We start from the raw sequence: 26,888 nt of genomic DNA, 5'->3' as shown, positions 1-26,888 counted from the left end.
GCACTCAGGTTCTGCACCCCCTCAGCCCATCCCATCCAGGGGGATGTCTGCTCCCCAAAACCTCAGGGGGGGGAAATCTCTGAGCTCTCCCCCCTAAATTCCATCTCCCCCCCCAGATTCTATCCCCTCCCCGCCAGCCCCTCTTTGCATCACTGCCCAGGTTCGGGAGGGTCCTGGCCCCACAAGGACCCCGGGCACCCCCCTGGGTGAGCCAGGGTGCAGGGAGCCACCCCGCTTTCCCCACCCATGGCAGGGTGCTGACCCCCAGCCCCAGCTGCGGGGCTAAAAGAGATTCCATTCCCCCCCCCCGCCCCCCCAGGCCAAAAGCGAGCGTCAAGCTGGGGTGCAGCCAAGCCCCCCTCCAGCCCCCACCCCAGGACAGGAATGACGACAGCACACGGGGTGGGAAAGGTTTGGCTGTATTGATTCTGGAAGGAAATACAGGCAGTAATACAGAAGCTTTGCAAGCACAGATACATACGCAGTCTCACCAGATCCCACCGGAGTGGGGGGGGCTTGTCCTGGGGGCCTGATCCTGCCCCCGGGCTGCACTCGAGGCAGGGGGTGCTGTGGGCATTCCCCGATTGAGGCAAAAAGCTGAAATCTCCATCAACGGCTGGGTGGACCCTTGCGGAGAGGGGAGCTGCCCGTGCCAGACCCCAAAATCTCCCTCAATCAAATGAAAAAACTTCCTCACTGCCTTCCTGGCAAACCTATCCTGGACTAAGCATCCTTGGCCTCATCCTGCCCTGAAATGGGCTCCTGAACTCCTGCCACCAGAGAAGGGCCCAACCAACCGCAGGCGAGAAAAACAGGGGTGAACCCCACTGGATGCGGCAGCCCCCAAAGAGGGCGTGCAAGGGGGGGGTCCCGCTGGGTCCGAGCCTGCGGGAGTGAGGTCCATCACCCCATCCGCCAAATCCATGTGGTCCCGGGATGCAGCTCCGGTGGGTTTTCACTTCCCCTACTCCATCTCCCCTCAGTGCCGTGCGGGGTCCTGCGGGGCTCCCAGCCCTGCTCTGGAGTGGCCCCCGCCTCGGCTAAGGCACAACTCGGCTGCTTAAAAAACAACAAAAAAAAAGAAAAACCCCAAGGGCAAGAGGTGCCTCGGCTGGGAAATACAGTACGTGGAGCGATGGGAGCGCACGTGGGCAAGGGGCTGGGAAGGGGGCGAATGCCCGCACGGCCGCGGAGAGACATGGGGCATCACCCGCAAGCTGCCAGGAGCCCCCCGCGCCAGCACGGAATTTTGGGTTCAGATCCCAAAAAAAAAGAGGAAAAAAAGGGTCGCAAAGGTGCTTGAGGCAGCAACCCTCCACCGCACGTGCCCACCAGCGCAGTCAGGGTGATCCGCAACAGCATCGGGGCTCTCAGCTCAGCCTGGGCCCCAGCACCGCTGCGGAGCCGCTCCTGCCGCCGCGACGCGCGTGGCTCCCATGGGGGTGGCTTTGCTTCTCCCAGTCCTATATAAAAAGCTTTGGCAAAAAAGTGATAATCTAAAGAGCTATTAAACTACAATCTCCTTCTGCATGGCTGTTTGGTAAACATAATTCCTCGGTGTCTTTGGCTGAAGTTTTAAAAAAATTTTGAAGCTGAAAAGCTTTTTTTTGTTTGGTTTTTTTTTATAGAAATAGATTTTTTCTTTACAAAAAAAAAAAATCAAAGCATCTTTTAGCATTTTTAATATATATATATATAAAATTTCTGCTATAGAAAACAAAAAAACCCAACCTTGGTTTTTGATACCATCTTTTTAAAGGAAAAGATTTCTTTTGCTTTGGGAAGAAACTAGCTCGAGATGGCCAGGAAACACAGGAATGGTGCCACCGAGTTACATGATGCTGCAGTTTTGCACAGCCTGAGCCTGGGAGGAAAAAAAGAAAAAGAAGAAAATTAATACAGCCCAGGGTTACCATCCATTTGCTCTGGCTGCGAAGGAGGCAGCAATGTCCAAGCGGGACCCTCTGGATGCCCAGTGTGGGCCCCTGGCTCTCGTCCGCCCTGGCCCTTGGGGTATAATAAATGCCCCCTGGCTTGGGTATTTATAGCACTGAAGTCAGAAATTTGAGAATTAGCAGTAATATATGAGGGGAATAACACTGACTAATATCGAGGGTATTAATATTCAAGTGCTGAAATATTCAAGTTACCAGCATGAATAATGCTGGGCAGCGGTGGAACGAGAGCTGCCGAGGGTGAGGGATGTGCTGGGGCTGCCAAAAGGGTCGAGCGTGGGATGGGTGGGGAGATGCTACAGACACCTCCTGCTCCAACCCCTCTCAGACTCCACCATCCCCTTGCAAAGAGGCTTGTGCAAGCCCGAAGGTGCCCGGGGCAAGAGGAAAAGCAGAGAGGAGGAGAGGAGAGGGCCCCTCGCTCCAAAAAGGCCCTTGAATGACTCGAGCGTGTCCAGAGAAGGGCAACGGAGCTGGTGCAGGGTCTGGAGCACAGGTCTGATGGGGAGCGGCTGAGGGACCTGGGGGGGTTTAGTGTGGAGAAGAGGAGGCTGAGGGGAGACCTCCTGGCCCTCTGCAACTCCCTGAAAGGAGGGTGCAGAGAGGGGGGAGGAGTCTCTTGAGCCAAGGACCCAGCGGCAGGCCAAGAGGGAATGGCCTCAAGCTGCGCCAGGGCAGGGTCAGACTGGCTCTTAGGAAGGATTTCTTTGCAGAAGGGGTTGTTGGGCGTTGGAATGGGCTGCCCAGGGCAGGGGGGGAGTCCCCATCCCTGGAGGGGTCGAAGAGTCGGGTTGACCCAGTGCTGAGGGATCTGGTGGAGTTGGGAACGGTCAGGGTGAGGTTCATGGTGGGACTGGAGGAGCTTCGAGGGCTTTTCCAACCCAGATGATTCTGGGATTCTGTGAAAGAGGGGAAGGCACCCCCGCAGTGGTCCCTTGTTGGGAAAGGATGAAGCAGGGAGAGGGTGGAGACCCATCAGCGCAGGGACAGCCTGGAGCTGGGGTGTGGAAATGGCACTGACCTGCCTACGGGGGCTGGAGTTCCCCAGGAGGTAGTTCCTGGTCACCAGGCTCTCCCCAAGGCCGATGCCAGAGTCACCAATGCTGCGGTAGCTGCGGGTGACGGTCACACTGGAGGTGGATGAGCCCGAGGACACGGTGTTGATGCCGGCGTTCTGGTTGCCCGACTTGTCGGCCGGCTGGCCACATGTGCCACAGACCACCGTGCGTGAGCGGAGGTTGTATTCACCGGGGTCCCCAGAGCCACCGCAGCTGCCCTAGATGGGGGGGGGGGGGTGACAAACAACAAGAGGGAACGGCTTTAAATTGCAACAGGGGAGGTTCAGACCGGACAGGAGGAAAAAATTTTTCAGAGAGAGTGGTCAGAGAGTGGAATGGGCTGCCCAGGGAGGGGGTGGAGTCCCCACCCTTGGGTGTGTTTAAGGGCCGTTTGGATGAGCTGTGGGGGGATGTGGGGTAGGGGAGAGCTTTGTAGAGTCGGGCTGAGGGTTGGACTCGCTGATCCCGAAGGTCTTCTCCAACCTGAATGATCCTGGGAGTCTGTGTGGTTCTGTGACCTTGAACACCTGCCCAAGCATCTTCTGCCTTGAGCACCCTGCCCTGAGGACCACAGTGTGACCCAGGAGGGCTCTTCAAGTTAGTCTTCAAAGAGGGTTCACGCTCCCCCCATCCTCTCTATCATGTGGTTTAAAAATAATAAAATATTATTATCATGATATTTATAACCCCAAATTACTGGGGCTGGCACATTGCTGATGGGTGAACTAGCCCTGCTGCCCTGTCCTTGCACCCTGGGCTCTCAGCACACCAGAGACATCCTAACTGTGCTCCTCCTGTGCTTATCTAAGAGCATCCTCTTCCTCGCTGCCTGGGAGAGCACAAGCTGCTGCTTTCCAGCAGGAAAATCGCTCATGGAAAGGATTCAGCCCCCAGCTGAATGGGCAGCACTGGCCCACGGGAGCTTGGCTCCTCCGTCCAGGGACAGTCGATATCCGTCTCGGCGTGGCTCTTCAGATCCCGAGAACTCGAAGGAAAGTGGATGATGGACGCCCCATCCTGCTCCTGTCACGCAGAGCCCCGGGGAGCGGCATCCAGCAGATTTTTCGCCAGCGTTGAGGCACAGCGTGGCGGTGGCGGTGTCTCTCCGTGCATGATTCCTGCGGGCATCTCATGGGGAGGACAGATCTCTCTTTGCTGACGGGCTGAGGGGGCTCCTGGGCTGCAGGCAGGGATGTTTTCTTTGATATGGGGAGAAGTGGTTGCAGCTCTACTCCTGGCATTCTGCCTGCTCTCTGCCCGCTTCTCTTCCTGGTGCGTATTTCGGCTCTGTGAGGGGAACGATGGGCTGAGAGGAAGGATAAAGTCACCTCTGGATTTGTTCCATCACCCCTGTGAAGAGGATGGAGCAGCTGCTGTGGAGAAGTGTCCATCAACTTCTCACCATCCCATTCTCCACCTCCAAGCGATGCGAGGTACCAGCTCAGCCTCCCGCCCAGCTCCTCCAGCCCTTTTCGCAGCAGGTCAAGGTTGTGCAGGGTTGGAGATGGCTTCCAGCAAGGTGTAGTTGAGAACTCTCAGTGTTAGGTTAACGGTTGGACTAGGTGATCTTCAAGGTTTTTTCCAACCGAGAGGATTCTGTGAAGGTCTCCAGAGTTTTTTTTCTAAGCAGTAATCTTCTCCAGGTCTGTTGGCTTCTCCTGTGTAGTTGTTTCCACAGCAGCCTCCCAACTGCCCTCTCCCATAAGGCCTGATCCTGTGTGATGCTGAGCTGCCTCCCGCCCTGACTGGGACCGGCCCCCAGCTCCCTCAGCATCCCCGTGACGGACCCCCTGGGCCCGGCGCCTTCCCCAGCACGGTACTCACGTGGTGGTGGCGGTGGTGGATGTTAACTTCATCCTCATCCTCATCCTCATCCTCATCGTTGATGATCACGGTGCGGACCAGTTTCCTCATGGCCACCTCCTGCGGGGGGACAGGAAAGGAGTTGGGGGGGTTGATGTCTGCCGACCCCCCTGTGCCCCGAGCTGGTGCTGCCGTCAGGCTCTCACCTCCCCGTTGGAGTTGATCAGGGCAGTGCGCAGGCTGTCCCCAGAGCCCCAGCTGCTCTGGGCTTTCCACACCACATTGCTGGGGGGGCTATGGGTCGCCCCAGCCCCTGAGGCCCAGATCTAGGGAGAAAAGCACAGAGAAAAGCAACGTTTTGGGTCTGCGGGTCTGTCCCCAGGCTCCAACCGCTCCGCGTCACCGATGGCCTGGATGGGTTTAGGATCTCGGCTGGATCCTTCCCCGGGCAGGGACTCACCGTCACCACCTGGCCAGCCTTCAGAGTGAACTTTGGGGGGAAGCGATAGGTGATGGGGGGGTCGTCTCCATTTTGTCGCTTGATCTGCCAGTTCCCCATCGCCTGGTCCTGCGGGAGAGAGAGCAGCAACCCTGAGACCCCCCCGTTCCTCCCCAGCTTGTCTTGGTTCACCTCCTGCCTGTGGGGTGAAGTGGGGCTGAGCTACACCACCCCCAGGGATCCCAGGGATCCTTCCCGAAGGCAAACGCACCTCGTTGGACTTATTCCTGAGACGGACGAATCTGCCCTCCAAGTCCACCTCCTCCACGCCGACGCGGCCGCTTGTCCTGGCGTGGTGGGAGAAGCTGGTCCGACTCTCGCTGTCCTCCAGCTTCCTCTTCTTGGAGGAGCCCGGGGTGGACAAGTGGCTACGGGAGGCACCTTTGTGGGAGGAAGGGCTGGGGGACAGCCTCAGCCTGGGCAGGAGGAGAAGGTGAGATGGAGTCAGCGAGCACACGAGGGCTGGGACCCACACAGCCCCTTGGGCACGGTGCCCTGTGCTCACCGCTCCTCCTCGCCCTCCAGCAGCTTGCGGTAGGCGTTGATCTCCATGTCCAGAGCCAACTTGATGTCCAGCAGCTCCTGGTACTCGTCCAGCTGCTGCTGCATGCGCGCCCGCATCTCGGCCATCTCCCGCTCCTTGTCGGAGAGCAGGCGCCGGTTGGTCTCTCGTTCCCTGGCCAAAATATCCTCCAAATCGTGCAGCTTCGCCTCCTTGGCAGCCAACTGTGTGGAGAGGTCAGCGTGAGTTTAATGGTTGGACTAACGGTCAGTGTGAGGTTAATGGTTGGACTAACGGTCGGTGTGAGGTTAATGGTTGGACTGGATCATCTTCAAGGTCTTTTCCAACCTTGATGATGATTCTGTGATTGTGTGAGGGAAGGTGAGGGTGGCTGCTCCACCAGGAGGGGACCATCCCCTGGGGTGGACATCCAGGGGGGATCCCTTGGTCCTGACTCACCTGCTTCTGCAGCTGGCTGACCTCAGACGAGAGGTTGTCGATGCGGATGCGGGTTTGCTGCAGCTCCTCGTGGGCAGCACCCACCATGTTGCTGTTCCTCTCGGCTGACTGCTTGGCATTCTCCAGCTGGAGGACAGGATGGGTGGGTTAACGTCCTCAGCACCCTCTGCCCATCGGGGCGGGGAAGGGGATGGTCGCGTGCGGGTGCTGCTCACCTTTGCCCCGTAGGTCTTCTCCAGTTCCTCCTTGTAAAGCCTGATCTGGGCTTCGTGCTGGCTCCGCAGCTCCTGCAAGGCTTCAGAGAGTTTGCTCTCAAACTCCCGCTGCCGCCCGTTGTCGATCTCCACCAGCCGGGTCTCGTGGCGGCGCTTGGTCTCCCGCAGCTCCTGGTGACGGGTCAGAGGACACAGTGTCACCTCGGGGTGGGATGGGCTTTGGGGATGGGGACACGACGCAATCCCAAGCGAGCCCGGCGCTGCAGCGGCACGTCGCGCCTCACCTCACTGTAAATGTTTTTCTGGAATTCAAGCTCTTCCTTCAGCGTCTGCAGCCGGTTCTCGGCGTCCACGCGACGCAGCATCTCATCCTGCAGCTGCTTCTTGGCTTCGTTCAAGGCGCTTTCCAGCTGCGGGGGATGAAGAAGGATGCTCACAGGGACCCACCACCCAGCTGTGCCTCTGCCCCCCGATCCCCTGGCACAGCGGGGACCTGGGGGGTCCCTGGGGCATTTGGGGACAGGGTTGTCACCACTCACCTTGGCCACCTGTGCCCTCAGGTCCCGCACTTCGTTCTCCAGATTCCGCTTCTCGCCCAAGGCTGTGGAGAGCGCAGCCTCCTTGGAGTTAAGCAAAGCCTCCACATCCTTGAGCCGCGCCTGGGCAGTCAGCAGGTCCCCTTCCTTCTTGGCATTCCTGCAACCGGGATGGCACGGATGAGTGGCACGGCGGGGAGAGACCACACGATGCACCCCACACCCCCACCCCAAGCACCACGTCTGAACTTCTCTGATCACCTGAAAGAGCCGCAGGGTTGTACCCAACACCCACCTGACAAGGAACCAGTAGGTCCCAGCCACCTGGCGTGGCCAGCACTGGTTTGATACTGGGAAACAGAAAGGGCTGGGAAGGACTGGGTGAGCAGGAGGCGTCTCAGGGCTGTAATGTCCACGTGTGACACACACACCCACGGTGGCTGCACTGCTAGAGGTCAGGACAGCCCAGCCCATGCCGCAGAGGCACAGCGCAGCGTGGTGTGGCATGACACAGCCTGGTGTGACATGGCGTGGTGTGGCCCAGTGTGGCACGGCATGGCACAGCATGGCGTGGCGTGACACGGCGTGGTGTGGCAGCGTGCGGCGTGGTGTGGCACAGCACAGCATGGCATGGCACAGCGCGGTGCAGCGTGACACAGCATAGCGTGGCGTGACACCGTAGCGTGACATGGCGTGGTGTGGCACAGGGCATCACGGTGTCGTGTGGCAGTGCAGTGTGACATGGCACACCACGGCGTGGCGTGGCACGGTGTGGGATGGTGTGATACAGTGGAGCACGGTGGCACGGTGCAGAGCAGCGTTGCAGTGTAGCACAGGGCGGCACGGGGCCGTATGGGGCAGTGACAGCTGGGGAGGAGCGAGGGTGCTGGGGGGTGCAGAAGCCCTGTAGCCAGAGCTGCCCCGTAGCCAGAGTTGCCCCATAACCAGAGTTGCCCCATGGCCAGAGCTGCCCCATGGCCAGAGCTGCCCCATAGCCAGAGTTACCCCGTAGCCAGAGCTGCCCCATAGCCAGAGTTGCCCCATAACCAGAGCTGCCCCATGGCCAGAGCTGCCCCATAGCCAGAGCTGCCCCGTAGCCAGAGCTGTCCCGTAGCCAGAGCTGCCCCATGGCCAGAGTTGCCCCATGGCCAGAGCTGCCCTGTAGCCAGAGTTGCCCCATAACCAGAGTTGCCCCATAGCCAGAGTTGCCCCATGGCCAGAGCTGCCCCATAGCCAGAGCTGCCCCGTAGCCAGAGTTACCCCGTAGCCAGAGCTGCCCCGTAGCCACAGCTGCCCCATGGCCAGAGCTGTCCCGTAGCCAGAGATGCCCCGTAGCCAGAGCTGCCCCATAGCCAGAGTTGCCCCATGGCCAGAGCTGCCCCGTAGCCAGAGTTGCCCCATGGCCAGAGCTGCCCCATAGCCAGAGTTGCCCCATGGCCAGAGCTGTCCTGTAGCCAGAGTTGCCCCATGGCCAGAGCTGCCCCATAGCCAGAGTTGCCCAACCAAGGCAGCAGCTGGGCAGAGAAACCCTCGACGCCTTTCCCAGTGCTGGGAGGCTGGTGCCTCTCCCTGGAGCGGACGGAGGGCAGCGGGCGATGAGCCGGGCCGGGGGCTGTCCGGGCGTGGACGCACCTCGCCACGAGCTCAGGCCACCGCCGTCCCCCGGCGGGTGCAGAGCAGCGGTGCCGGCCCCCCAGGCTGGGCTCAGCCTCCAGCACTGCCGTTCCGTGCCTCCATTCCCTCCTTGCTTTTTAAACCCTCCAACAGCAGGTCAAGGCCATTTCTTAGAAGCAGCAGACCCGAGACGCATCGCTGTGTGACCAGGGAACCTGATCCGACTAAACCCACCAAAACACAACCTGACGCTATTTTGGTAGGCCCTATAAAAAGACAAGACCCAATGCACTTTCTGGGGCCGTCAGCACCGGGCTGGCTTGCGCTGTCAGCTCAGGACACAGATTGTCACCCCACCGCCCTCAAAATCGGGTGTAGGACTCGTGGAGGCAGGACGTGCCCGGGGACTGGCGCCAGCTGCGGTGGCCCCTCGGCCGTGGGCGAGCGCTGGCCGTGTGCCGGCGCGTGGGGCACATTCCTGGGGCGGTGAGCGCGCACCCGCGCCATTAGATCATGGGTAAAAAATACCAAGGGAGGGGCTCGGGGCACAGACGGCGCTCAGCCCGTCCCAGCTGCAGGATCCAGCCCCGCGGCAGGACGGGGAACGTCGGCAGCGAGACACCGAGGAGGTGCTGCCGCCCCTCCTGCGCACAGGGACCCCGGGACGAGCAGGGATCAGACTCGCACGTGGGTGGGAAGCTCCTTGCTTGGCCAACGGCAGATTTTCCTGCCTTTCTTTCTGCTTTCTGACCTGAGCCAGCACAGAGATGTTGTTCAGAGATATTCACACCGCGTCGGGCCCTGCCAGACCCGATTCGCCCCCTTTTTGTGGGGAATCCCGCTTTGCCGGAGCCGGCCGCCCAACCGCCACGCCGGCGGGTCCTTCCCATGCAACACGCTCCTTTCATGCCAGTGACTCATAGGACAAAAATGCCATCCGGGAGCCGATGCGGAGCCTCCTCGCCTCATTGCAAGCAACATTTGAGGCTGAGTTTTCCCATCTGACAGCAACTCGCTGTTGCAGCCAGCGTGGCCACCCCAGCACTGCTGGCAGGGTTTAATCCCGCTGTCCTCGACCGAGTTAACCACTCCGAGAAGATCCTGCCCTTGGTGTTTTGCTTCCGTAGCTCTTTGCTCGCTGTGTCGGCTGCAGGGGTACAGCTGGGGGGGTCACTGGCTCTTTGGGATGGGGTTCGTGGCACGTGCAGTGTTCAGGCACATCCTGGAGCCTCTGACTCTTTGGGGGACACCAGTGCCATTTATAAGTGACAGATTCGCCCTCTCCAGGGGCTGGAGGGATCCAGGCTCTAGGCGAAACACATTGATGCCTAGAAAATGGTAAATCCCAGAAGACTCAAGGACAAATCTCTTTTCCTTAAAAGCCTCCGGTGCTGAGCTCTGGGTTACACTGGGGAGGAGCAGAGACGGCAGCTCAGAGCTCTCTGGCTGGGCTGCAGCGGCCGTGGCGGGGCTGAGCTTGGGAGCAGTTCTGCTGGAAGGACGGCGGTGAGACAGACCCTGTCCTGTCCTGTCCTTTCCTCTGGTAAGTCCAGAGGTCTTACACAGCTCACTGCAACCTGAGCATCTCCACCCATGGGCCTTCAAAACACAGCCCCGACCCCGAACGCAGCAGCCACCAGATGAGATTCCAGCACACAGGCAAGTCCTCTCCCACCCCTGTGCCCACCCGTCCACGCAAACCCCTGTGGTCGCTGTTCCAGCCCAGCCAGGCTTTGAGTTTTCCCCTCCCGTTGGGTCCTGCTTTTATTTCCCCTGCAGCCTCCCGGGCTCCAGCTGGCGCTGGGCTAAAAATAAAAACTTTCATGGCAGCTGCGTTGTTCCCACTTCCCTCAGCGAGGGGACGAACAGGGACCTTCCTCCTCCTCCTCCTCCCCGGAGGGTTTCACTGGTCTCTCCATCCTGCCTGTTCAGAGCCTAAAAGATCCCAAATCCTCTGCCAGCCAAAGGGGAAGCACAGACCCACACTGAAGGGCTGCGTGCCTGCAGCCAGGGGACAAGGGCTCAGCGTCCCACAGGATTGGATCCCCTGTGCTGGCAGAGTCGGGTGTAAAAAACAAGCATTTATCGAAGCCAAGAGGAGAAAACACAACAGAGGCACCAAATCCTCAAGAAATAAACGTCTCAAGAGAAAAGATGGAGGGAAAAGGGGCCTCAAGACATTTTATTTTTAGCTTTTAAAAGCAGGAAGGAGGAAAAAAAAAAAAAAAAGAAAATTGCAGCTGAGCTGCCAGAAAATCCAAATGTTAATGGAAAGTTGGAGCTGCTCTGACTGTACTCGGCACAGACACAGAAAGGAGCCTGCAAAGCTGACACGGTGGCTTCAAAAGGGGCCAGGGCTGAAGACCCTCAGGGTGCACAGTCCCTGCAGAAGGTTCAGGGACAGCCCCGCAGGGCAGCGCCCAGGATCTGCTCTTGCTTCCCTTCGCTCTGCCCCCAAATCCCAGAAATCTGGCGCATTCTGGGCTCTCCCTCTGGAAAAGCTGTGACAGGCCGGAGCCGTCGGAGCTCACGGGAGGCGAGCAGCTTTGGGCACGTGCCCCGCCAGGCTGGCAGAAAGGTGCCAACCCTCTCCGAGAAGCCAAAACCCACTAGATGCATTTTAGGAAACACCCTTTGGTTTCACCCTGCCCCTGATCACCACGAGCCATTTCTGCAGCACGAGGCGGCTCCCGCGGGATGGAAGGGGATCAACGGGGTGGTGGAGCCAGTGGAGAAACAGGCGTTCCCCTCCTTCCCAGCCTCCAAATCGCAGCTGCCCTACCCCAGAGAAGGTGCCAAGTCAGGGGAGCTCGCAGGCTCACGCCCCATCTCGAAATCTTTCTGCACGTCCCCAGGTTTCTTTCTCACCTGGCTGGCACGGAGCCGGGTGACACACCAGCCTGCTCCCCCGCAGCCCTGCCACAGGACTGGGGAAACACGACCCCAGCAAAGACTTTACGACATGTTTACGGCTTGGGAAACTGAGGTAAGAGAGGCATCATGTGCCCAAGGAGGTTTATGAGGGATCTGATTGCTGGGAGGACCCAGAAAACCTGCTCTGCCCCACCTTGGCCTTGCTGCTTTGCGCTGCGCTGCCTCCAGCACCAGGGATTGGTCCTAGGGATCGCTCCCCCCACCCCAGGGATCGCTCCCCCCACTCCAGGGATCGCTCCCCCCACCCCAGGGATCACTTCCCCCATTCCAGGGATCACTCCCCCATCCCAGGGATCGCTTCCCCCAACCCAGGGATCACTTCCCCCACCCCAGGGATCGCTTCCCCCAACCCAGGGATCACTCCCCCATCCCAGGGATCGCTTCCCCCAACCCAGGGATCACTCCCCCCATTCCAGGGATCACTTCCCCCAATCCAGGGATTGCTTCTCCTGCCCCAGGGATCGCTCCCCCCACCCCAGGGATCACTTCCCCCATTCCAGGGATCACTCCCCCACCCCAGGGATCACTCCCCCATCCCATGGATCACTCTCTCACCCCAGGGATCACTCCCTCATCCCATGGATCACTCCCCCATCCCATGGATCACTCCCTCACCCCAAGGATCACTCCCGCACCCCAGGGATCACTCCCCCACCCCAGGGATCACTCCCTCACCCCAGGGATGGCTCCCCCGCCCCAGGGACCAGGACCCCCAGGACAAGCAGCAGGGACAGCGCGAGGAAGGGCGGTCTTGAGAAAACCTCCGCAGTGGGGCAATGGGAATGTGGCAAAGCAGCTTCTCCCAGCTCCTGACTCATCTGTGCCGCTGCGCCTTTGCCAAATCACCAGGATAAACACAGGCCGGTCTCCTAGCAGGGGAGCTGTAAATAGGCAGCCCGATGTATAGCGAGGACAACATCTGTACGGAGCCAGCATCCTGTTAGGCACCAAAACCGCTGCCAAATGGCAGCCAGGGGATGCCAGTGCTGGCGGTGCTCAAGGATGCACGGAAACAGCCCCCGCCCTCCAGCAGCGGCTGTGCCAAAGCCCCTTCCTGGTGCCAGGGTTGGTGCCGCACGCTCCTGGCACGCTCGTCCCTGGGGCTGAGGGGCTTGTTTAGCTCCACGGGGCCCCAGCAGAGCGAGAACAGCTTGTTGGCATCGACTAAGAGCTGGGCTTCCCACTCCTGGAATTGGGATCTGGCCTTTCCTTGCATCCTAAAAACAAACCAAAACTGCTGCTTCGCTGGGAACCAGAAACGAGCGTTTCACAGGGATGCAAAGGGACCCCTCAGCCTGGGGTTCCCAAAGTTTTAGTCATTCCTGTCCCTCCACAAACAGATTCACAGAATCATCTGGGTTGGAAGGGACCTTGAAGCTCCTCCAGCCCAACCATGAACCTCACCCTGACCGTTCCCAACTCCACCACATCCCTCAGTGCTGGGTCAACCCGACTCTTCAACCCCTCCAGGGATGGGGACTCCCCCCCTGCCCTGGGCAGCCCATTCCAACGCCCAACAGCCCCTTCTGCAAAGAAATCCTTCCTAAGAGCCAGTCTGACCCTGCCCTGGCGCAGCTTGAGGCCATTCCCTCTTGGCCTGCCGCTGGCTCCTTGGCTCAAGAGACTCCTCCCCCCTCTCTGCACCCTCCTTTCAGGGAGTTGCAGAGGGCCAGGAGGTCTCCCCTCAGCCTCCTCTTCCCCACACTAAACCCCCCCAGGTCCCTCAGCCGCTCCCCATCAGACCTGTGCTCCAGACCCTGCACCAGCTCCGTTGCCCTTCTCTGGACACGCTCGAGTCATTCAATGGCCTTTTTGGAGTGAGGGGCCCAAAACTGAACCCACTCATCGAGGGGCGGCCTCCCCAGTGCCGAGCCCAGGGGTCAGATCCCTCCCCTGTCCCTGCTGGCCACCCTAGTGCTGGTACAAAAACCCCATCCCCAGGAGCCTTGCCGGGACTTGCAGGCACATACAAAGCCCAGCGTGACGGGACCTGATCACAGCAGGTACCACCAGGAATCGGCTACAAATATTCCCTCACGAAGCCTTTCAGGAGCTTTTCTCCTTTCGCTGGATACGCCAGAGCAAACGCCCCGCGCCCACGCGCCGTCTCCCCGGAGCCTCGCCTCTCATGATGGGAAAAGCAATTAGGCTTCATCAGCACTGCAACAAATCGATGCACATGACCACGGCGCGGACCGACGGGCCCCCCTCACTACTTAAAAGCCAGAGACATGATTTCAGAGAATAAATAGTATATTAAAAAGCCTCACGCACCCTGTGCTGGCTGGGGAGCCCCGGTGTCGCTCCCCGTCCCCGGGCTGTCACGCCAGTGCTGGTGACTCATCCCAGCCTTGGCCAGCGGCTCGAAATGGAAATCCCAAGTCACCAAGTGACGTCACTGTTTGGGCTGAGTCCCCCCTAGTAACAGGAGGGCTCTGTGGTTTTGAAGGGCAGATGGTATATTTTCTTCCTTTCTGGAAGAGAAGGATCTGGGGGGTTCTCATTGACAAGCAGCTGACCATGAGCCAGCAGTGTGCTCAGGTGGCCAAGAAAGCCCACGGCATCCTGGCTTGGATTAGAAATAGTGTGGCCAGCAGGAGCAGGGAGGTGACAGTCCCCCTGTGCTCGGCACTGGTGAGGCCACACCTGGAGGGTTGTGTCCAGTTTTGGGCACCTCAATCCGAGAGAGATCTCGAGGGGCTGGAGCGAGGGCAGAGGAGGGCAACGAGGTGGGGAAGGGCCTGGAGAATAAATCCTGTGAGGAGCGATGGAAGGAGCTGGGGCTGTTCAGTGTGAGGAGGAGAAGGGGAGGGGAGACCTCATCACTCTCTGCAGCTCCCTGAAAGGACGTTGTGGAGAGGTTGGTGCTGGTCTCTGCTCCCAGGGAATTAGTGACAGAACGAGAGGGAACGGCTTGAAACTGCAACAGGGGAGGTTCAGGCTGGACAGGAGGGAAAAATGTTTCCCAGCAAGAGTGGTCAGAGAGTGGAATAGGCTGCCCAGGGAGGGGGTGGAGTCCCCACCCCTGGGGGTGTTTAAGGGCCGTTTGGATGAGCTGTGGGGGGATGTGGGGTAGGGGAGAGCTTTGTAGAGTCGGGCTGAGGGTTGGACTCGCTGATCCCGAGGGGCTTTTCCAACCTGAGTGATTCTGTGGTTCTGTGTTATCAGAGGGGTTTTATAGCTGGAAAAGGGGGTTTTGCCGGCTCCCATGTAGGAGTCGAGGGGGGAACGGACGGAACTTTGCTTTCCACTGCCCACGCTGCGCTTTTGGGGGTGAGGTTTCCATCAGGCATACATGTCTGTGTCTGCACAGACAAGGGGCAGGATTTATTCTCCACAGACCTGTGCCCCGGCGTGCAGCGGGCAGAACAACTTCCCACCAGGTCTGCCGGTGCTTGCTGCCTGCAAAACCCCCTCTCACAGCTGCCCTGGATTTTTCCAGGGTGCAGCAAACCGCAGGAGGCAGATGCAAAGAGGATGCAAAGAGCTGGGAAAGGGCAAGTGAGCATCGGTGGCTGGAAGCCAGCGGTGCCAGGAGCGGGCAGAGCCCAGCACGGCTCGTGGCTGAGCCTCGGGGACGAGCGAGCAAAACGAGGGCGGAATTTCCTGATGGATTCTCTTCGCCACCAAACCCCTGGGCTACCTGGAACAAGCAGAGACCCAGGCCTCCAGGCTGGGACTACATACCACCAGCTGAAACTTGATTTAGCAAAACTGATCCAGCCCCAGGTTTGTCCCCAGAGCCGCAGAGCTCGGCAATTTGTCTGCAGGGCGCACAGGAAAAAACCCGGCCAATGTTTTTGTCTCCGCAGGTGCCGAGGGGATCGGCTTACCCTGGGGTTTCCAGAGGGAGGGCTGGTTCCTCGCTTGCAAAATCCACATTTTTGATTGGAAAAAAAAAAAATATCGCAGAAGACTTTAATAACCTGTACATCTCAACCGCTTGAAAAACCACAATCAAGCACTGATCAATCCCCCCTCGCAGCCCAAGCTCGGCATGACCCAAAATCTTTTATTATGAACATTCCAGCCTGCTTTTTGGTGGCTTCCCGCAGATTTTGAATCAGGTTATCTACAAGCACTTGATGGCCTGGGCTTAAACCATCTTAAATATAGATTAAAGCAATAATGTCCTTCATCAGGAAAAAGGAACTCTCTGAAAAGACTGGAATTGTGCTGGAAAGACAATTTTTTTAGACATAGCTCAAATATGTGAATACACCTTCCACATTGCTCACTTTCCACCTCCTGAGGACAAGGTTTCAGTGGAAAAGGCACAGGAAGAAAACTTGTTTTTCCAACCACAATTTACTGACAATTTGCAGTGTCGTGTGTAACATAAAAACCTGTTTAACGCTTAAGCCTCCGTTTTGCCTTTGGGAAGAGGCGAGACTAAGGAAATCCAAAGTATTTGTCGCAATTCTGTGAACATTCACACTGATGAAAAATGTGGTTTCATATCTTTAACATAATGGACAAATATTCCCACAACATCCACATTTTGGACTGAATGAAATTTAAGGGATTTTGCTCAGTCTTGACTATCTTACTCCGCCACAGTAAATTCCAGTTTTTGCAACAACTGGGTTCCAACTTTATGGGATGTTTTGTATGTAAATTATTTTTTTTTTCACCTTAAATGACTCCTAGTGTTGCATTTCCATAGAAATCCCAGAATATTAGAACGACTTGAACGCATCCTTCTCTTGGTGAAGCAGAAAGGCAAAGCCTATAAAACACCACCTTAAAGGATGAAGCCAAAGTGCAGGTTCCCAGGGGTTCCGGGGGGATTTGACATGGTGGGGGGTGGCCTTACAAAAGCAGTTAAAAACAGTGAGCTGAGTCGCTCATATGAATCACGTCTTCGGGACTTGGAGCATTGGGGCAGGAGGGGAAAAACAGTCGTTAAGGTCGTGTTTTGCTGGGACCTGGCAGCTGGTGATGCAGCCAGGACTTGGGGCAGCAGAGAAGGAGCAGGGATGCAAATCCCAGCCCCAGGAGCGAGGAAACACGTTGCCACCATGCAAATGTGGCGGTGGCCTCCTTTCCCTCTGCACACACGTGCGGTCTGATGGCGTCCCGGAATGCAAAGCTCTGCAGCCCCTAAGTGGGGTGATGGAAAGCAGTGAGGAGGTTGTGGGGGCATCGCTGTCCTGGCTACGCTGCGGGGAGAAAGATGCAGCCTGGGCAGTGCCTGCGGCGTTACGGCTGGGAACGGGGTCCCTGGGCAAGACGGGACAAGGCAGGGAGGACCATGAGCCAGCAGTGAAAGAAGAAAGCCAACGGCATCCTGGCTTGGATTAGAAATAGTGTGGCCAGCAGAAGCAGGGAGGTGACAGTCCCCCTGTGCTCTGCACTGGTGAGGCCACACCTGGAGGGTTGTGTCCAGTTTTGGGCACCTCAATCCGAGAGAGATCTCGAGGGGCTGGAGCGAGGGCGGAGGAGGGCAACGAGGTGGGGAAGGGGCTGGAGAATAAATCCTGTGAGGAGCGATGGAAGGAGCTGGGGCTGTTCAGTGTGAGGAGGAGAAGGGGAGGGGAGACCTCATCACTCTCTGCAGCTCCCTGAAAGGACGTTGTGGAGAGGTTGGTGCTGGTCTCTGCTCCCAGGGAATTAGTGACAGAACGAGAGGGAACGGCTTGAAACTGCAACAGGGGAGGTTCAGGCTGGACAGGAGGGAAAAATGTTTCCCAGAAAGAGTGGTCAGAGAGTGGAATAGGCTGCCCAGGGAGGGGGTGGAGTCCCCACCCCTGGGGGTGTTTAAGGGCCGTTTGGATGAGCTGTGGGGGGATGTGGGGTAGGGGAGAGCTTTGTAGAGTCGGGCTGAGGGTTGGACTCGATGATCCCGAGGGGCTTTTCCAACCTGAGTGATTCTGTGATTCTGTGTCCCAAGCGAGGCAAAACAGGGAGCAAGCTCAAGGTCTCCTCTTACCTCTCCAGCAGCACCATCCCACCCCATTTTCTATAAATCTGGGTACACAAAGCTTACAGGCAGCAAAATTTGCTTAAGGAACAAAGCAGGGGATTGTTGGATGCAGCTGCCACCCATCTTCCTGGGAACAAAAGGGTTTGCTATCCCGGCTCTGAGCGCAGATAAAGGCAGGCGAGGTGTTTACATTGCTGCAAGGTTTGTTTGCACGCAGGTTGTTTGCCCACTTCGGCCGCCGGCGTGAGTCACCGCGAGCTCCCGGCTGCACCGGCGCTGTCAGGGTGGCTGCCAGGCCAGCTCTGAAGGCGACGCCGTTGGGAAAACGCAGCTCAGCGCAGGGATGGGCAGCGGGGAAGATGAGTGCCGGTGTTTTGCTGAGCTCTGCCAGCACAGCAGATGCTCCCAGCACACCTCTGCCTGCTCTCCCTGCCCGCACGTAGTGTGCCAGGATGAAGCCCGGAGCGGCTCGGTGCGCGTGCAGGAAATAACCACTTCCCCACCAGCGAGGGCTGCAACGCGGCATCCCTAGAAAGTGCAATTTAACCCCAGTCGCTGCATGCACGGAATCACCTGCAAATGGGGCCACACAACAGCCTTCGGCCTCCCCACTACCTCCCTCCTGCTCAGCCCCACGTGCCCTCACAGCACTCACAGAATCCCAGAATCGTCTGGGTTGGAAAAGCCCTTGAAGCTCCTCCAGCCCCACCATGAACCTCACCCTGACCGTTCCCAACTCCACCAGATCCCTCAGCGCTGGGTCAACCCGACTCTTCAACCCCTCCAGGGATGGGGACTCCCCCCCTGCCCTGGGCAGCCCATTCCAACGCCCAACAACCCCTTCTGCAAAGAAATCCTTCCTAATATCCAATCTAAATACTTCCTAATATCTAGTCTATCCACTCGCCACAGGGCAAGCCCCAGCCCGGCAGCTTTTTGCGCTGGGTTGCCAAAAGCGGCGCCGCTTGCTAGCTGGGACACACATGCCACAGGTCTCTGCCCTGCGAACGGGGGCTCCGGGTGCAACCCAGCCTGCAAAACCATGATGCCAAGGAGCAAATCTGCCCTCCCCAGCGCTCTGCTTCCCCCCTAAAGCCCATGGCAGGAAGGTTCAGCTTTACAAAACTCCCCCTAATTTTTCCCAGTGCCCGCAGGGCTGTGGGGAGATGACTCGGGGAGCGAGCGTGGCACGGTGCCCTGCAGGGGGGGCATCCTTGCACCCCACAGATGCTGCCGGGGAGGGAGTTATCTGGGAGCACCCGTCACACCAGGAAGGAAGGGGCAGGCGAGGGTGGCTGCCGAAGCGGCCGGGGCCTCCCTAAGATGTGTCGAAGCACGGCCCCGCTGCGGCCGCACCCTGCTCCAGCCCCAAGTCATGCAGCTGAGCGTGACTCATCTCCCTGCTCATGCTCTGCTGCAGGTCTCCGATCCTCCTTCTCCTGCCCCACAGCAACACCCCCCCCGTCCCCACGGAGGGGGACAGGCATTAAAAAACCCATGGAGAGTGGCACGGAGGTTTCATTGCCACCATTCACGCCTGCTTCACCACTGGGATGCAAAAGCTTTGCGAGCTCAGCCAGGGCTGGATCCAGAGCCCTCCCCAGAGCCACCAGCGAGCACAGAGCCACCGTATTGCACGGAGAGAGGGACAAGTGGCTCTTCCCAGTGGGGAACTGGGAGCTGCAATGGGGCAACTGGCCACCCCCAGTGCTGGAAAACAGTCGGGTGCCCGTGAGCGCTAAAGCCAAGAATCCTTTGGGCTCCCACTCCTTTGAAGGCCACATGTTACTTACACATCCATGTCAAGAGCGTGGACTTTTGTTTTGGGCTCACATGACTCAGAACTGGGGCTTTAACGGAGAAAGCGCATCACTGAACTGTTATTAAATAAAACCCTAACAAATTGGCACTACCTCTACTGCGGCAGGGAGACGCCAAGCTTTGCTCAGCCAGGGCTGGGGGCACTGAGCTGGGTGGCAGGAGGACGCGGATGTTGGTAGCAGGAGCCAGAGCAAGTGGCTGGAGGTGGCTTTTGTCCAAGAGGGTTGAGAGACCTCCGCTATCAGAAACTCTCCTACAGAAGTGCTTCTGAGCCACTCGCAGCCCCGATGCAAAAATTCAAAAGCTTCAGAAGAGCTGTTGTTTGCTCCCAGCCCCGGCTCCATCACCTCTCGGCACGGACACGGCGCCGATACGTGCGGTGGTGCAGCCCTGTAATTAAGCGGGGTAAAGTCCAGGCAGCGGGGCATTCCCTGAGCAAACTGCGCGGGCTGTTGGGGAACTTTGTCCCTGTTTCTATCGCATCTCCTGGCTCTAAACATGGGAAGGTAGAAAGAAAGCATCGTGGCTGGTGACAGCTTGGAGGATAACCACAGCCACAGGCGCCTTCATCTTCATCATGGAAAGGAAATTGGTTTACGATCGACAACGGGCGACGCTGACTCAGCACCGCTCAGGAACGGAGGTGTCCTAACCCCAGTCTGGTTTTGTGGCATCTCTGCGGGCTTGGTTCAATGCACTTCCTCAAGCAGGTTCCACTCCCTTTGGCTCTCCTGAATACCCACAGCCCCAATTTGCACCGTGGGGCTCACGGACGCGCCGCAACCCCCCTTGGCACACCGAAACGGGGCTGCGGGATGGCCGGGAGCCGGGTGCACGGGGCTGCAGCTGCCGCCGCGCCGAGCGGGGCAGGGGGACCGTGCCAGCCCCTTGCAGTTGTTCAGCTTCACACTGGGGCTATTCAACCCTCGGCAGGGAGGGGAAGGGAGCGGAGACAGGTGGGCACCCAGCCCCGACACCCCGGTGAGGGGCTGCGGGTGACTTGACGGCAGCTGCGGACAGATACAGGTTTCACAGGCCTTGGCTGTCAGGGAACACGCCGAGGCAGTCGCAGGGGAACAGGCTCAGCAAAGTCACACAAACAGACAGAACGGGGAAACGGGCAACGTAGCTGGTGGCAGGAGAGCGGGAGGCGATTCCCAGCTCTGCCCCGGGGCAGCCCAGCCAGAATCCGCTGGGCTGATGCTTCCCAGCGCCTCCTCCAGCCCCCATTTTGGCCAGGACCAAGGGGAGAACTCCGGTAGCTTCCTCCCAGCCCCGCTGCCAGCAGCAAGGAAGGAAACTGCAGCTCCCAAAGGGCACAAATTTAGCAAAATAAGGAGCTGGCAGCAGTCTGGCATGTCCCACCCTGGCCATGGCACCTTCTTCACATGCCTCTGCTGAGCGCTGCACCGGGCACGGCTCTCGCTTCGGCTGGGCTCTGAAGTTTAAGTGTTAATGGGACTCAGACAGCTGAAGTGATGTGTGTGAGGCTGAAAAACACTTGTGGCAGCAAGCGTGGCCAGGGCAGGCCGGGACGCGCTGTGCTAGGCACCGTTTGGGGATGGATGCGCTCCCACACCAAAACAAGCCCCGTTTCCCTCTGCAATTGCTTCTCTTTAATCCCTGAGCTCTGAGGGTAAGGTCCTTCAATTGCCAGGGTGGATCCTATCCTAAAAACAATGTTTCAGGCAGCAGGATTTCCTCTTGTTCCCCTCATCCCTGAGCACACACCAGGCAGCGAGGTGACGGCCCAGCCCTGCAGCGGGACGGGGTAACGCTCACGTCTGGAAGGTGCCAGCAAACGCGGCCGAGCCACGAAACAAAAGTGCTGGAGCCTTTTCCTGGGGCCTGAGATCGTCCTGCTTGGGCAGCTGGGGAAAAAGGGGGGCTGAGAGTTTGCACAGACAAGAAATACCCCCGCAGAGAAATAGCCAGGAGCTAACAAAAACCTCAGCCTCGAAGAAACGGGGTTTTTGCCGCAGGGTCTGTCAGCGCAGGGCAGGCGTGTTGAGCCACCCCGAGCTGCCGGGTCGGCGGAAAATAAATCTGTCCAGAGCGCTGGAGACTCAGGGCAGCGTGTTTAAGAGGGTCCCCGAGGGGCATGGGGGGTCCTGGCTCCACACCGCCTGCTCCCCCAAAGCAGCACCCGGCTGCACAAGCTGTTCTTTGTTTGCTCCAAAAGGGCAAAGCCTCCGCCGAGCCAAACCGTTCCTTCCCTGGCAGGGTTTCTACAAGACAGAGGGGGGGAAACAGCCCAGGAGCCTGAGGTTTCTCCCCCACGCAAATGTTCCAGCACGAGCACATTGCTGCTAAAGGCGGCAGAAAAGCAGCGCCCTGCCCCGTGGCAAGGAGGCTTTTTTTTTTTTTCCTTTTTTTTTTTTTTTAAATTTTTCTCAGTAAACGGGTCTCATTTACCTGCTCCTTCCTGGAAGGTCGTTGCTCAACCCCAGCACAGGGCAAGATCGACCTGGGATGGGGAATTGCTGTGGGGTTCACCCCAGCCTTCCTGGCAGCCTCGCTGATGCCTCCTTTGCTCTGCCCTTGGAGATGCTCCCCCCCCACACCCACACCGACCTTTGGAAAACAGGAGATTTTTCCTCATTAGGGCCAGGGATGAGACGTGGGCCTGGGGAGGAAGAGGCGCTGCCAAGGCACCAGCTTAATTGGGTTAGGGGCTGCAATTCAGGAAGCCATCGCTCATCAGCCGCACTGCTAATGAGGGCCTGGTTCCTGTTTCGGAGGAGGGAGCTGGCCACAGCACAGTCACCCCTTGCCCACGGGAGCGGGGCACTGGGAAGCCCCTCGGGGCTCCTCTCATGGGAATGAAGGTGCCCGAGGGCCGTATCCATACACCCTGCACCCTCAAACTGGGGCTCGCTCGTGCTGACAAACAGCCGTGCCTCGAGGATCTGGGATGAGGTGAATCCTCAGCGGAGCAAGACAAGGGCTACGGCTCCTGTTTTCACCCCGTTGAGTCAGGAGCCAGCTCATGGAGAGGGGGCGATGGGCAGGACCGGGGTGCGGAGCAGCTCTCCGCAGCGGCCCAGAGCTGTGCTGGAGCCTGTGCCCCCCCCAAACCACCCGTCTGCCCCTCACTGGGGACGGCAGGTCAGGGACAGCTGGGACAGGAGCATCTCAGGCTGGTCCCGGCTCTCCCCAGGGTCTGGGAGGAGACAATGCTCAGTGCTGCCAGCACCCCTGAGTCACCAGCCACCCTCACCGCACCCTCTGCTCCGCCTCAAATGTGGCTCTGGCAGAGCCAGTGGCCACACAGGGCTGGGGAGCCCACGGGGAAGCCCAGGGGCTGGGGACACGCGTGGCACAGGGCCAGGCAGTGGTGCCCGGAGCGGGTCCCTCGCCCTGGGGCACAGCCAGCACCAGGCTGCACAGGGATGAGAGTCCTCGGGTGCGAGGAGCTGGGCTGGGCGCTTCAGGAAGGGTCCAGCCCCAGGGGAAGAGCAGCCAGCCAGGAATAGAGGGGTGGTGGGAGGCACAGGGCAGGCAGCTGCCTGCAGCTTGACCCAGCTCTGCCCCAGGCTGACCCTCCTCCACCCACACAGCTCTTGCACCGGTGCGTCAGCAGCTGGTGAGACTGGTGCCCTGTTTGCACCCCTCTAGCCAGCACCTCTTCCCTCACCCCAGATGGAGCACCCAAGTCCTCTCCTTCCCGGGGTGGGCCCAGCGCCGGGCACCGTGCCCACAACCAGACACCCCCAGTCCCCCCACCCTCCCTTCTGCACTGGCGAGACAACCCCGGCTGCGGCTGCGGGTGCTGATAACGCGGCCCCAGAACCGGCTGCCCTGCGGGAGATACCCACCGCTTCCCCCGGGGGCTGCCGGCCAGAGCGAGGGGAGCAGCGAGCTGCTGAGTTATTTATTGGCCAAAATGTCAGTGAAACTGCCCGGGACAAGGCGTCGACCTGGGGGCTCGGGGTGGGCAGGCAGAGCCGGCAGGACCGGTACCTCCCTGCCCAGCCGGATGGTGGAGAGCGAAGCAACGCCCGCACCGATGGCTCCACCACGACAGCGGCACACGGGTCCTTCCCGACCCCCCACTGGCTCTGACCCATCCGCAGGGTCGGGTTTGCGGCTGCCCCATTCCCCCATGCCCGAAAGATTCCGGGTACCCTGGACAAACAGAGCCCCGCGAGCAACATCGTGGCTTGGCAGATGATTTGTGCCCCTCTTTGAGCAATTCTGCCTCATCCAGAAGGTCCCCAGTGATGAGCTGCGGCCCCTTCACAAGGATTTTGGGGGTTGGAAAGTGGCCCCAATACCGCTGCCCACGAAAGCAGGGACACGCCAGAGGTAAGGAATGAACAGCATCAGCTTCCCTCGGCAGAGCCACTCTTCCATCTCACAAACTGTGACTCAGAGACAACTCAACACACCGAAACACCCCTCTCCTTCAGAAACTCTGCTCACCACCCATTCTCAGAAAACCGCAGTCTGAAACCCCACTGAACCCCACCTCCAAACCGATACCTGCTTGTTGGGAATCCCCTCGAGTCAAAACACTTTTTCAGGGGGATCTGTCAGCGCTAGGGAACAAGCACAACAAGCTCCAGGAGCGCAGCCCGTCGCAGGAAAAAGCTTAACACATCTTTTTTTTTTTTTTTGCAGGGACTGCTCTGCAGCACAGCCAGCTCCAGGCTCAGCACGCAGCTCTCAGCCAGGGACGGCTGCGGGCCGGGCATTTTTTCCAGCCCTTGAAAGATCCCGGCCAAGATAGATAGTTCTGGGTTTGCATAAAGCAGCAAAAGCCTGTAGCCAGCTCAGCTCCTCCTCTTGCCAGCTCCCAGATCCTTGGGATCTGGCGAGGAGGGATCTGCCTTGCAGCGAGCGGGACGAGCGAAGGCGCCTTATCTAAGGCCAGAGCCGCGGCAGCGCACGGGAAATAGAAAGCTAAATATAAAACACCACCCGGCTTTCAAAGACAGCTGTAAAAGGCTGCGCATTCACTCCCTTCTCAGTAGGTAGAATATTTATGGCATCTTCTGAGGAAGTTAATTTTAGCCTCATTTGGTACAGACTCAAAACAAGGCGTCCAGAATAAGGGGCAAAAGATCAGCTGGAGGAAGAGGGGGTTGTCCTGCCACCGCCCAGCCCGGATCCTGCCCTGAGCCAAAGCTGATGACGGAAAGGGACCCGCTCGCTCCTTCCGTGGAGCGGGACTCAGGGAGCTGAGTGTGACAGGGCTGCGGGGAAGCCCAGCGGCCTGTCCCTGCAGCGTGACACCAGCCAGGGACCCGTGTCCCCAGGGGACCTGCCCCAGTCCTGAGGAGGGGAGGGTAGAGGCACTCAACGGCAGCAGGGAGGTGGCGACGAGGTGGGCATGTCAGGAAAGGAAAAGATATAAACCTGATGGGAAGGGGCTGGGGACATTTGAGCCTCAAAGCAGACCTGGAGCACAGCACCCAAAGCCAGCCGATGGGAGAGGGGATGCAGGCGTTGCCCGAGCACTGCTCGCCCCAGAGCAGGGGACCCCACAGAGCAGGAACAGCTCGGCACAGGGAGAGTTAAGGCAAACAAAACCCGAGCAGGTTCTTTAACTGGTGCCAAAGACAGCAGAGGAAAATAGGACGAGCAGGCGAGATCTGTGGGCAGGACAGAGCCAGCTGGCTGGCACCGCTTCCCGGTCTGCGCCGGAGCGTGTTTAGGAATAGCTCCAGGATGACGAAGGCAGAGGGGCCGCCAGCCCAGCGCTCCTGCCCCGCGTCGCACAGACCCTCCCCAGGAGCCTGGCGCTTGGCCCCTCAGCCCCAGCCTGGCGTTTTCACAGTTCTGCCCCCAGATCCCCCCCGGCCAAGGGCATCCCGGCCAAAGATGGCGCTTGGAGGGAGAGCAGGAATGCTGGGACAGCTTCCCTCCTCTCTCAGTCCCTGCCACAGACACTCCTGCCCCAGACGGGTCACGGGTTTCCCCTCTCCCTGCCTCCTCCAGGTCGCTCCTTCCTCCCCCCCCGGCTCCCCGCCAAGCGTGACGACAGTGACCGTCGCACCGCGGTCCCCCCGCCGGGCACTCACCGGGCTTTCAGCTCCTTGTGCTCCTCCCGGACTTTGCTGAGCTCCAGCTGCAGCCGAGCTCTCTCCTTGGCCACCGAATCCAAGGTCTTGCGGGCATCCGCCAGCTCCGACTCGTAGGCAGCCTTGATGCCCGAGACCTCGCGGCTCACCACCTCCTCCGACTCGGTGATGCGGAGCCGCAGGCCGGCGTTCTCCAGCTCCAGCGAGCGCACCTTGTCGATGTAGACGGCCAAGCGGTCATTGAGCTCCTGCAGGTCCTCCTTCTCCTGCAAGCGAGTGATGCGGGTGGGGGACAAGGGGGTCCCCGAAGTCCCGCTGCGGGTGCTCCTCTTCTGCGAAGGCGTCGCCATGGGGGCCGGCGTCGAGGCGAAGGACACGGCACAGGTCACAGCTCGGCGTCCCACGCCACCCACCCAGCTGTCTCGGCTGCTCCTGGTTGTCTGAGTGACTTGCTTATATCCCAGCTGGGCTGTGCACTGGGAGGAGGAGCTGCGAGGAGGAGGCGGGTGGAGTTATCCGAAACCTGGGTGGAGACAAACCCACTTGCATCAGTCAAGGCTCTTGCTTGGGAAAAGCTGGAAAAGCATCGCTGGGAAAAGGGGCCTTGGGAAGGCGGCTCTGGGGTGCGCCAGCCCGTGGTGACCCCCTTGTAAACCCCCCGTGCCCCCCCTTTTCTAGTGCAATCCCCCCAGCTGAGGCTGGTTTTCAACCTGGGGGGACTTGTCAAAGGCAAAGTCACCCTGCGAGGGGCTGCAGCAATGGGGTGCAGCCAGGCACCCCCAGGACCCCCCCGGTGGGGCACCCCCAGGACAGGGCAGGGGGCATCTCAGCAGCTGACCCCAGGGTGCTGGGGGGTCCTGGGGTACCCTGAAGGCAGGACCCCCAGCCTGCACAGAACCCGGCAGCACCCCAAACTCTGGGCTCAGGGAACTCAAATACAGAGTCCCAGGTCACCCCAAACACCACATCCTAGGGGTACCCCAGAACCCCGAGGCATGACAGACACAGAGCCTTGGGGCACCAGAGGACACCCCCACCCCCCCAGTTTTCCCAGCACCAGCTTTGCCCAGTTCTCTCAGCGCTGCCTGTCCTTATTGCCAAGCTCTCCCCAGTAGCAGCTGTGCCCAGTTTTATCCTTTCTCCCAGTTTCCCATGCCCGCTGTGCCCAGTTTGTAACAACACCCCCAATTCTGAGCACCAACTGAGCCCACTTTCCCCTGCCCCTCTTCCCAGTCACCCACCTCCCAGTGCAAGCCATTCCCAGTCCCGCCAGCACTCAGACATTCTTCCAGCATCTCCAGTTCCCAGAGCAGGCGATTCCCAGTGCTCCCAGCCGCTGGCAGAGCGGGGTGCGGGGTGCCCTTCCTCCCTCGAAGCGCTGCTGAGGCTCGTGACTTCCAGATCTGCCACACGCTTCCTGACACCCTCCAGCGCTACCACGGGGGGGGGGGTTGTCCCTTCCTTGGATTTTGTCCCCCCTGTGCTTTGCACTACAAAGCCAAACCCTCCTGCACAGCTGAGGGAGAACTGGGACCAGCAA

At 59.3% G+C, this 26,888-nt stretch overlaps 1 protein-coding gene across 2 annotated transcripts; it reads right to left on the bottom strand.

Annotated features, from left to right (window-relative positions):
* Positions 1-403: 403 nt before the first annotated feature.
* Positions 404-25,814, bottom strand: LMNA (lamin A/C). Of its 2 annotated transcripts, none has more exons than XM_074809228.1 (12): positions 25,349-25,814; positions 7,031-7,187; positions 6,776-6,901; positions 6,492-6,662; positions 6,277-6,402; positions 5,821-6,041; positions 5,527-5,731; positions 5,277-5,384; positions 5,023-5,142; positions 4,838-4,936; positions 2,977-3,231; positions 404-1,864 (listed from the first exon to the last, which is right to left on the bottom strand). In XM_074809228.1, the coding sequence occupies exons 1-12, from the start codon at positions 25,696-25,698 to the stop codon at positions 1,832-1,834; spliced, it is 1,971 nt and encodes a 656-aa protein (XP_074665329.1). In that variant the 5' UTR covers positions 25,699-25,814; the 3' UTR covers positions 404-1,831. The 2 variants fall into 2 exon arrangements, with proteins under 2 accessions (XP_074665329.1, XP_074665330.1); XM_074809229.1 differs by lacking the exon at positions 25,349-25,814 and adding an exon at positions 23,808-23,914.
* Positions 25,815-26,888: the final 1,074 nt, after the last annotated feature.

Source organism: Strix aluco, chromosome 30, assembly GCF_031877795.1.
Source record: "Strix aluco isolate bStrAlu1 chromosome 30, bStrAlu1.hap1, whole genome shotgun sequence".
Classification (NCBI taxonomy): domain Eukaryota; kingdom Metazoa; phylum Chordata; class Aves; order Strigiformes; family Strigidae; genus Strix; species Strix aluco.
Note: the sequence above shows the minus strand (reverse complement) of the source record. Positions and strands in the feature narration are given on the sequence as shown.

Bases quoted from the DNA above. Each gene is read 5' to 3' on its own strand.
- LMNA (XM_074809228.1), bottom strand. From the start codon at position 25,698: ATGGCGACGCCTTCGCAGAAGAGGAGCACCCGCAGCGGGACTTCGGGG. The intron at 6,042-6,276 runs GTGAGTCAGGAC...CTCTCCACACAG, and splicing joins TCAGCCAGCTGCAGAAGCAG to TTGGCTGCCAAGGAGGCGAA. The intron at 5,385-5,526 runs GTGCGTTTGCCT...TCTCTCCCGCAG, and splicing joins TCAGGAATAAGTCCAACGAG to GACCAGGCGATGGGGAACTG.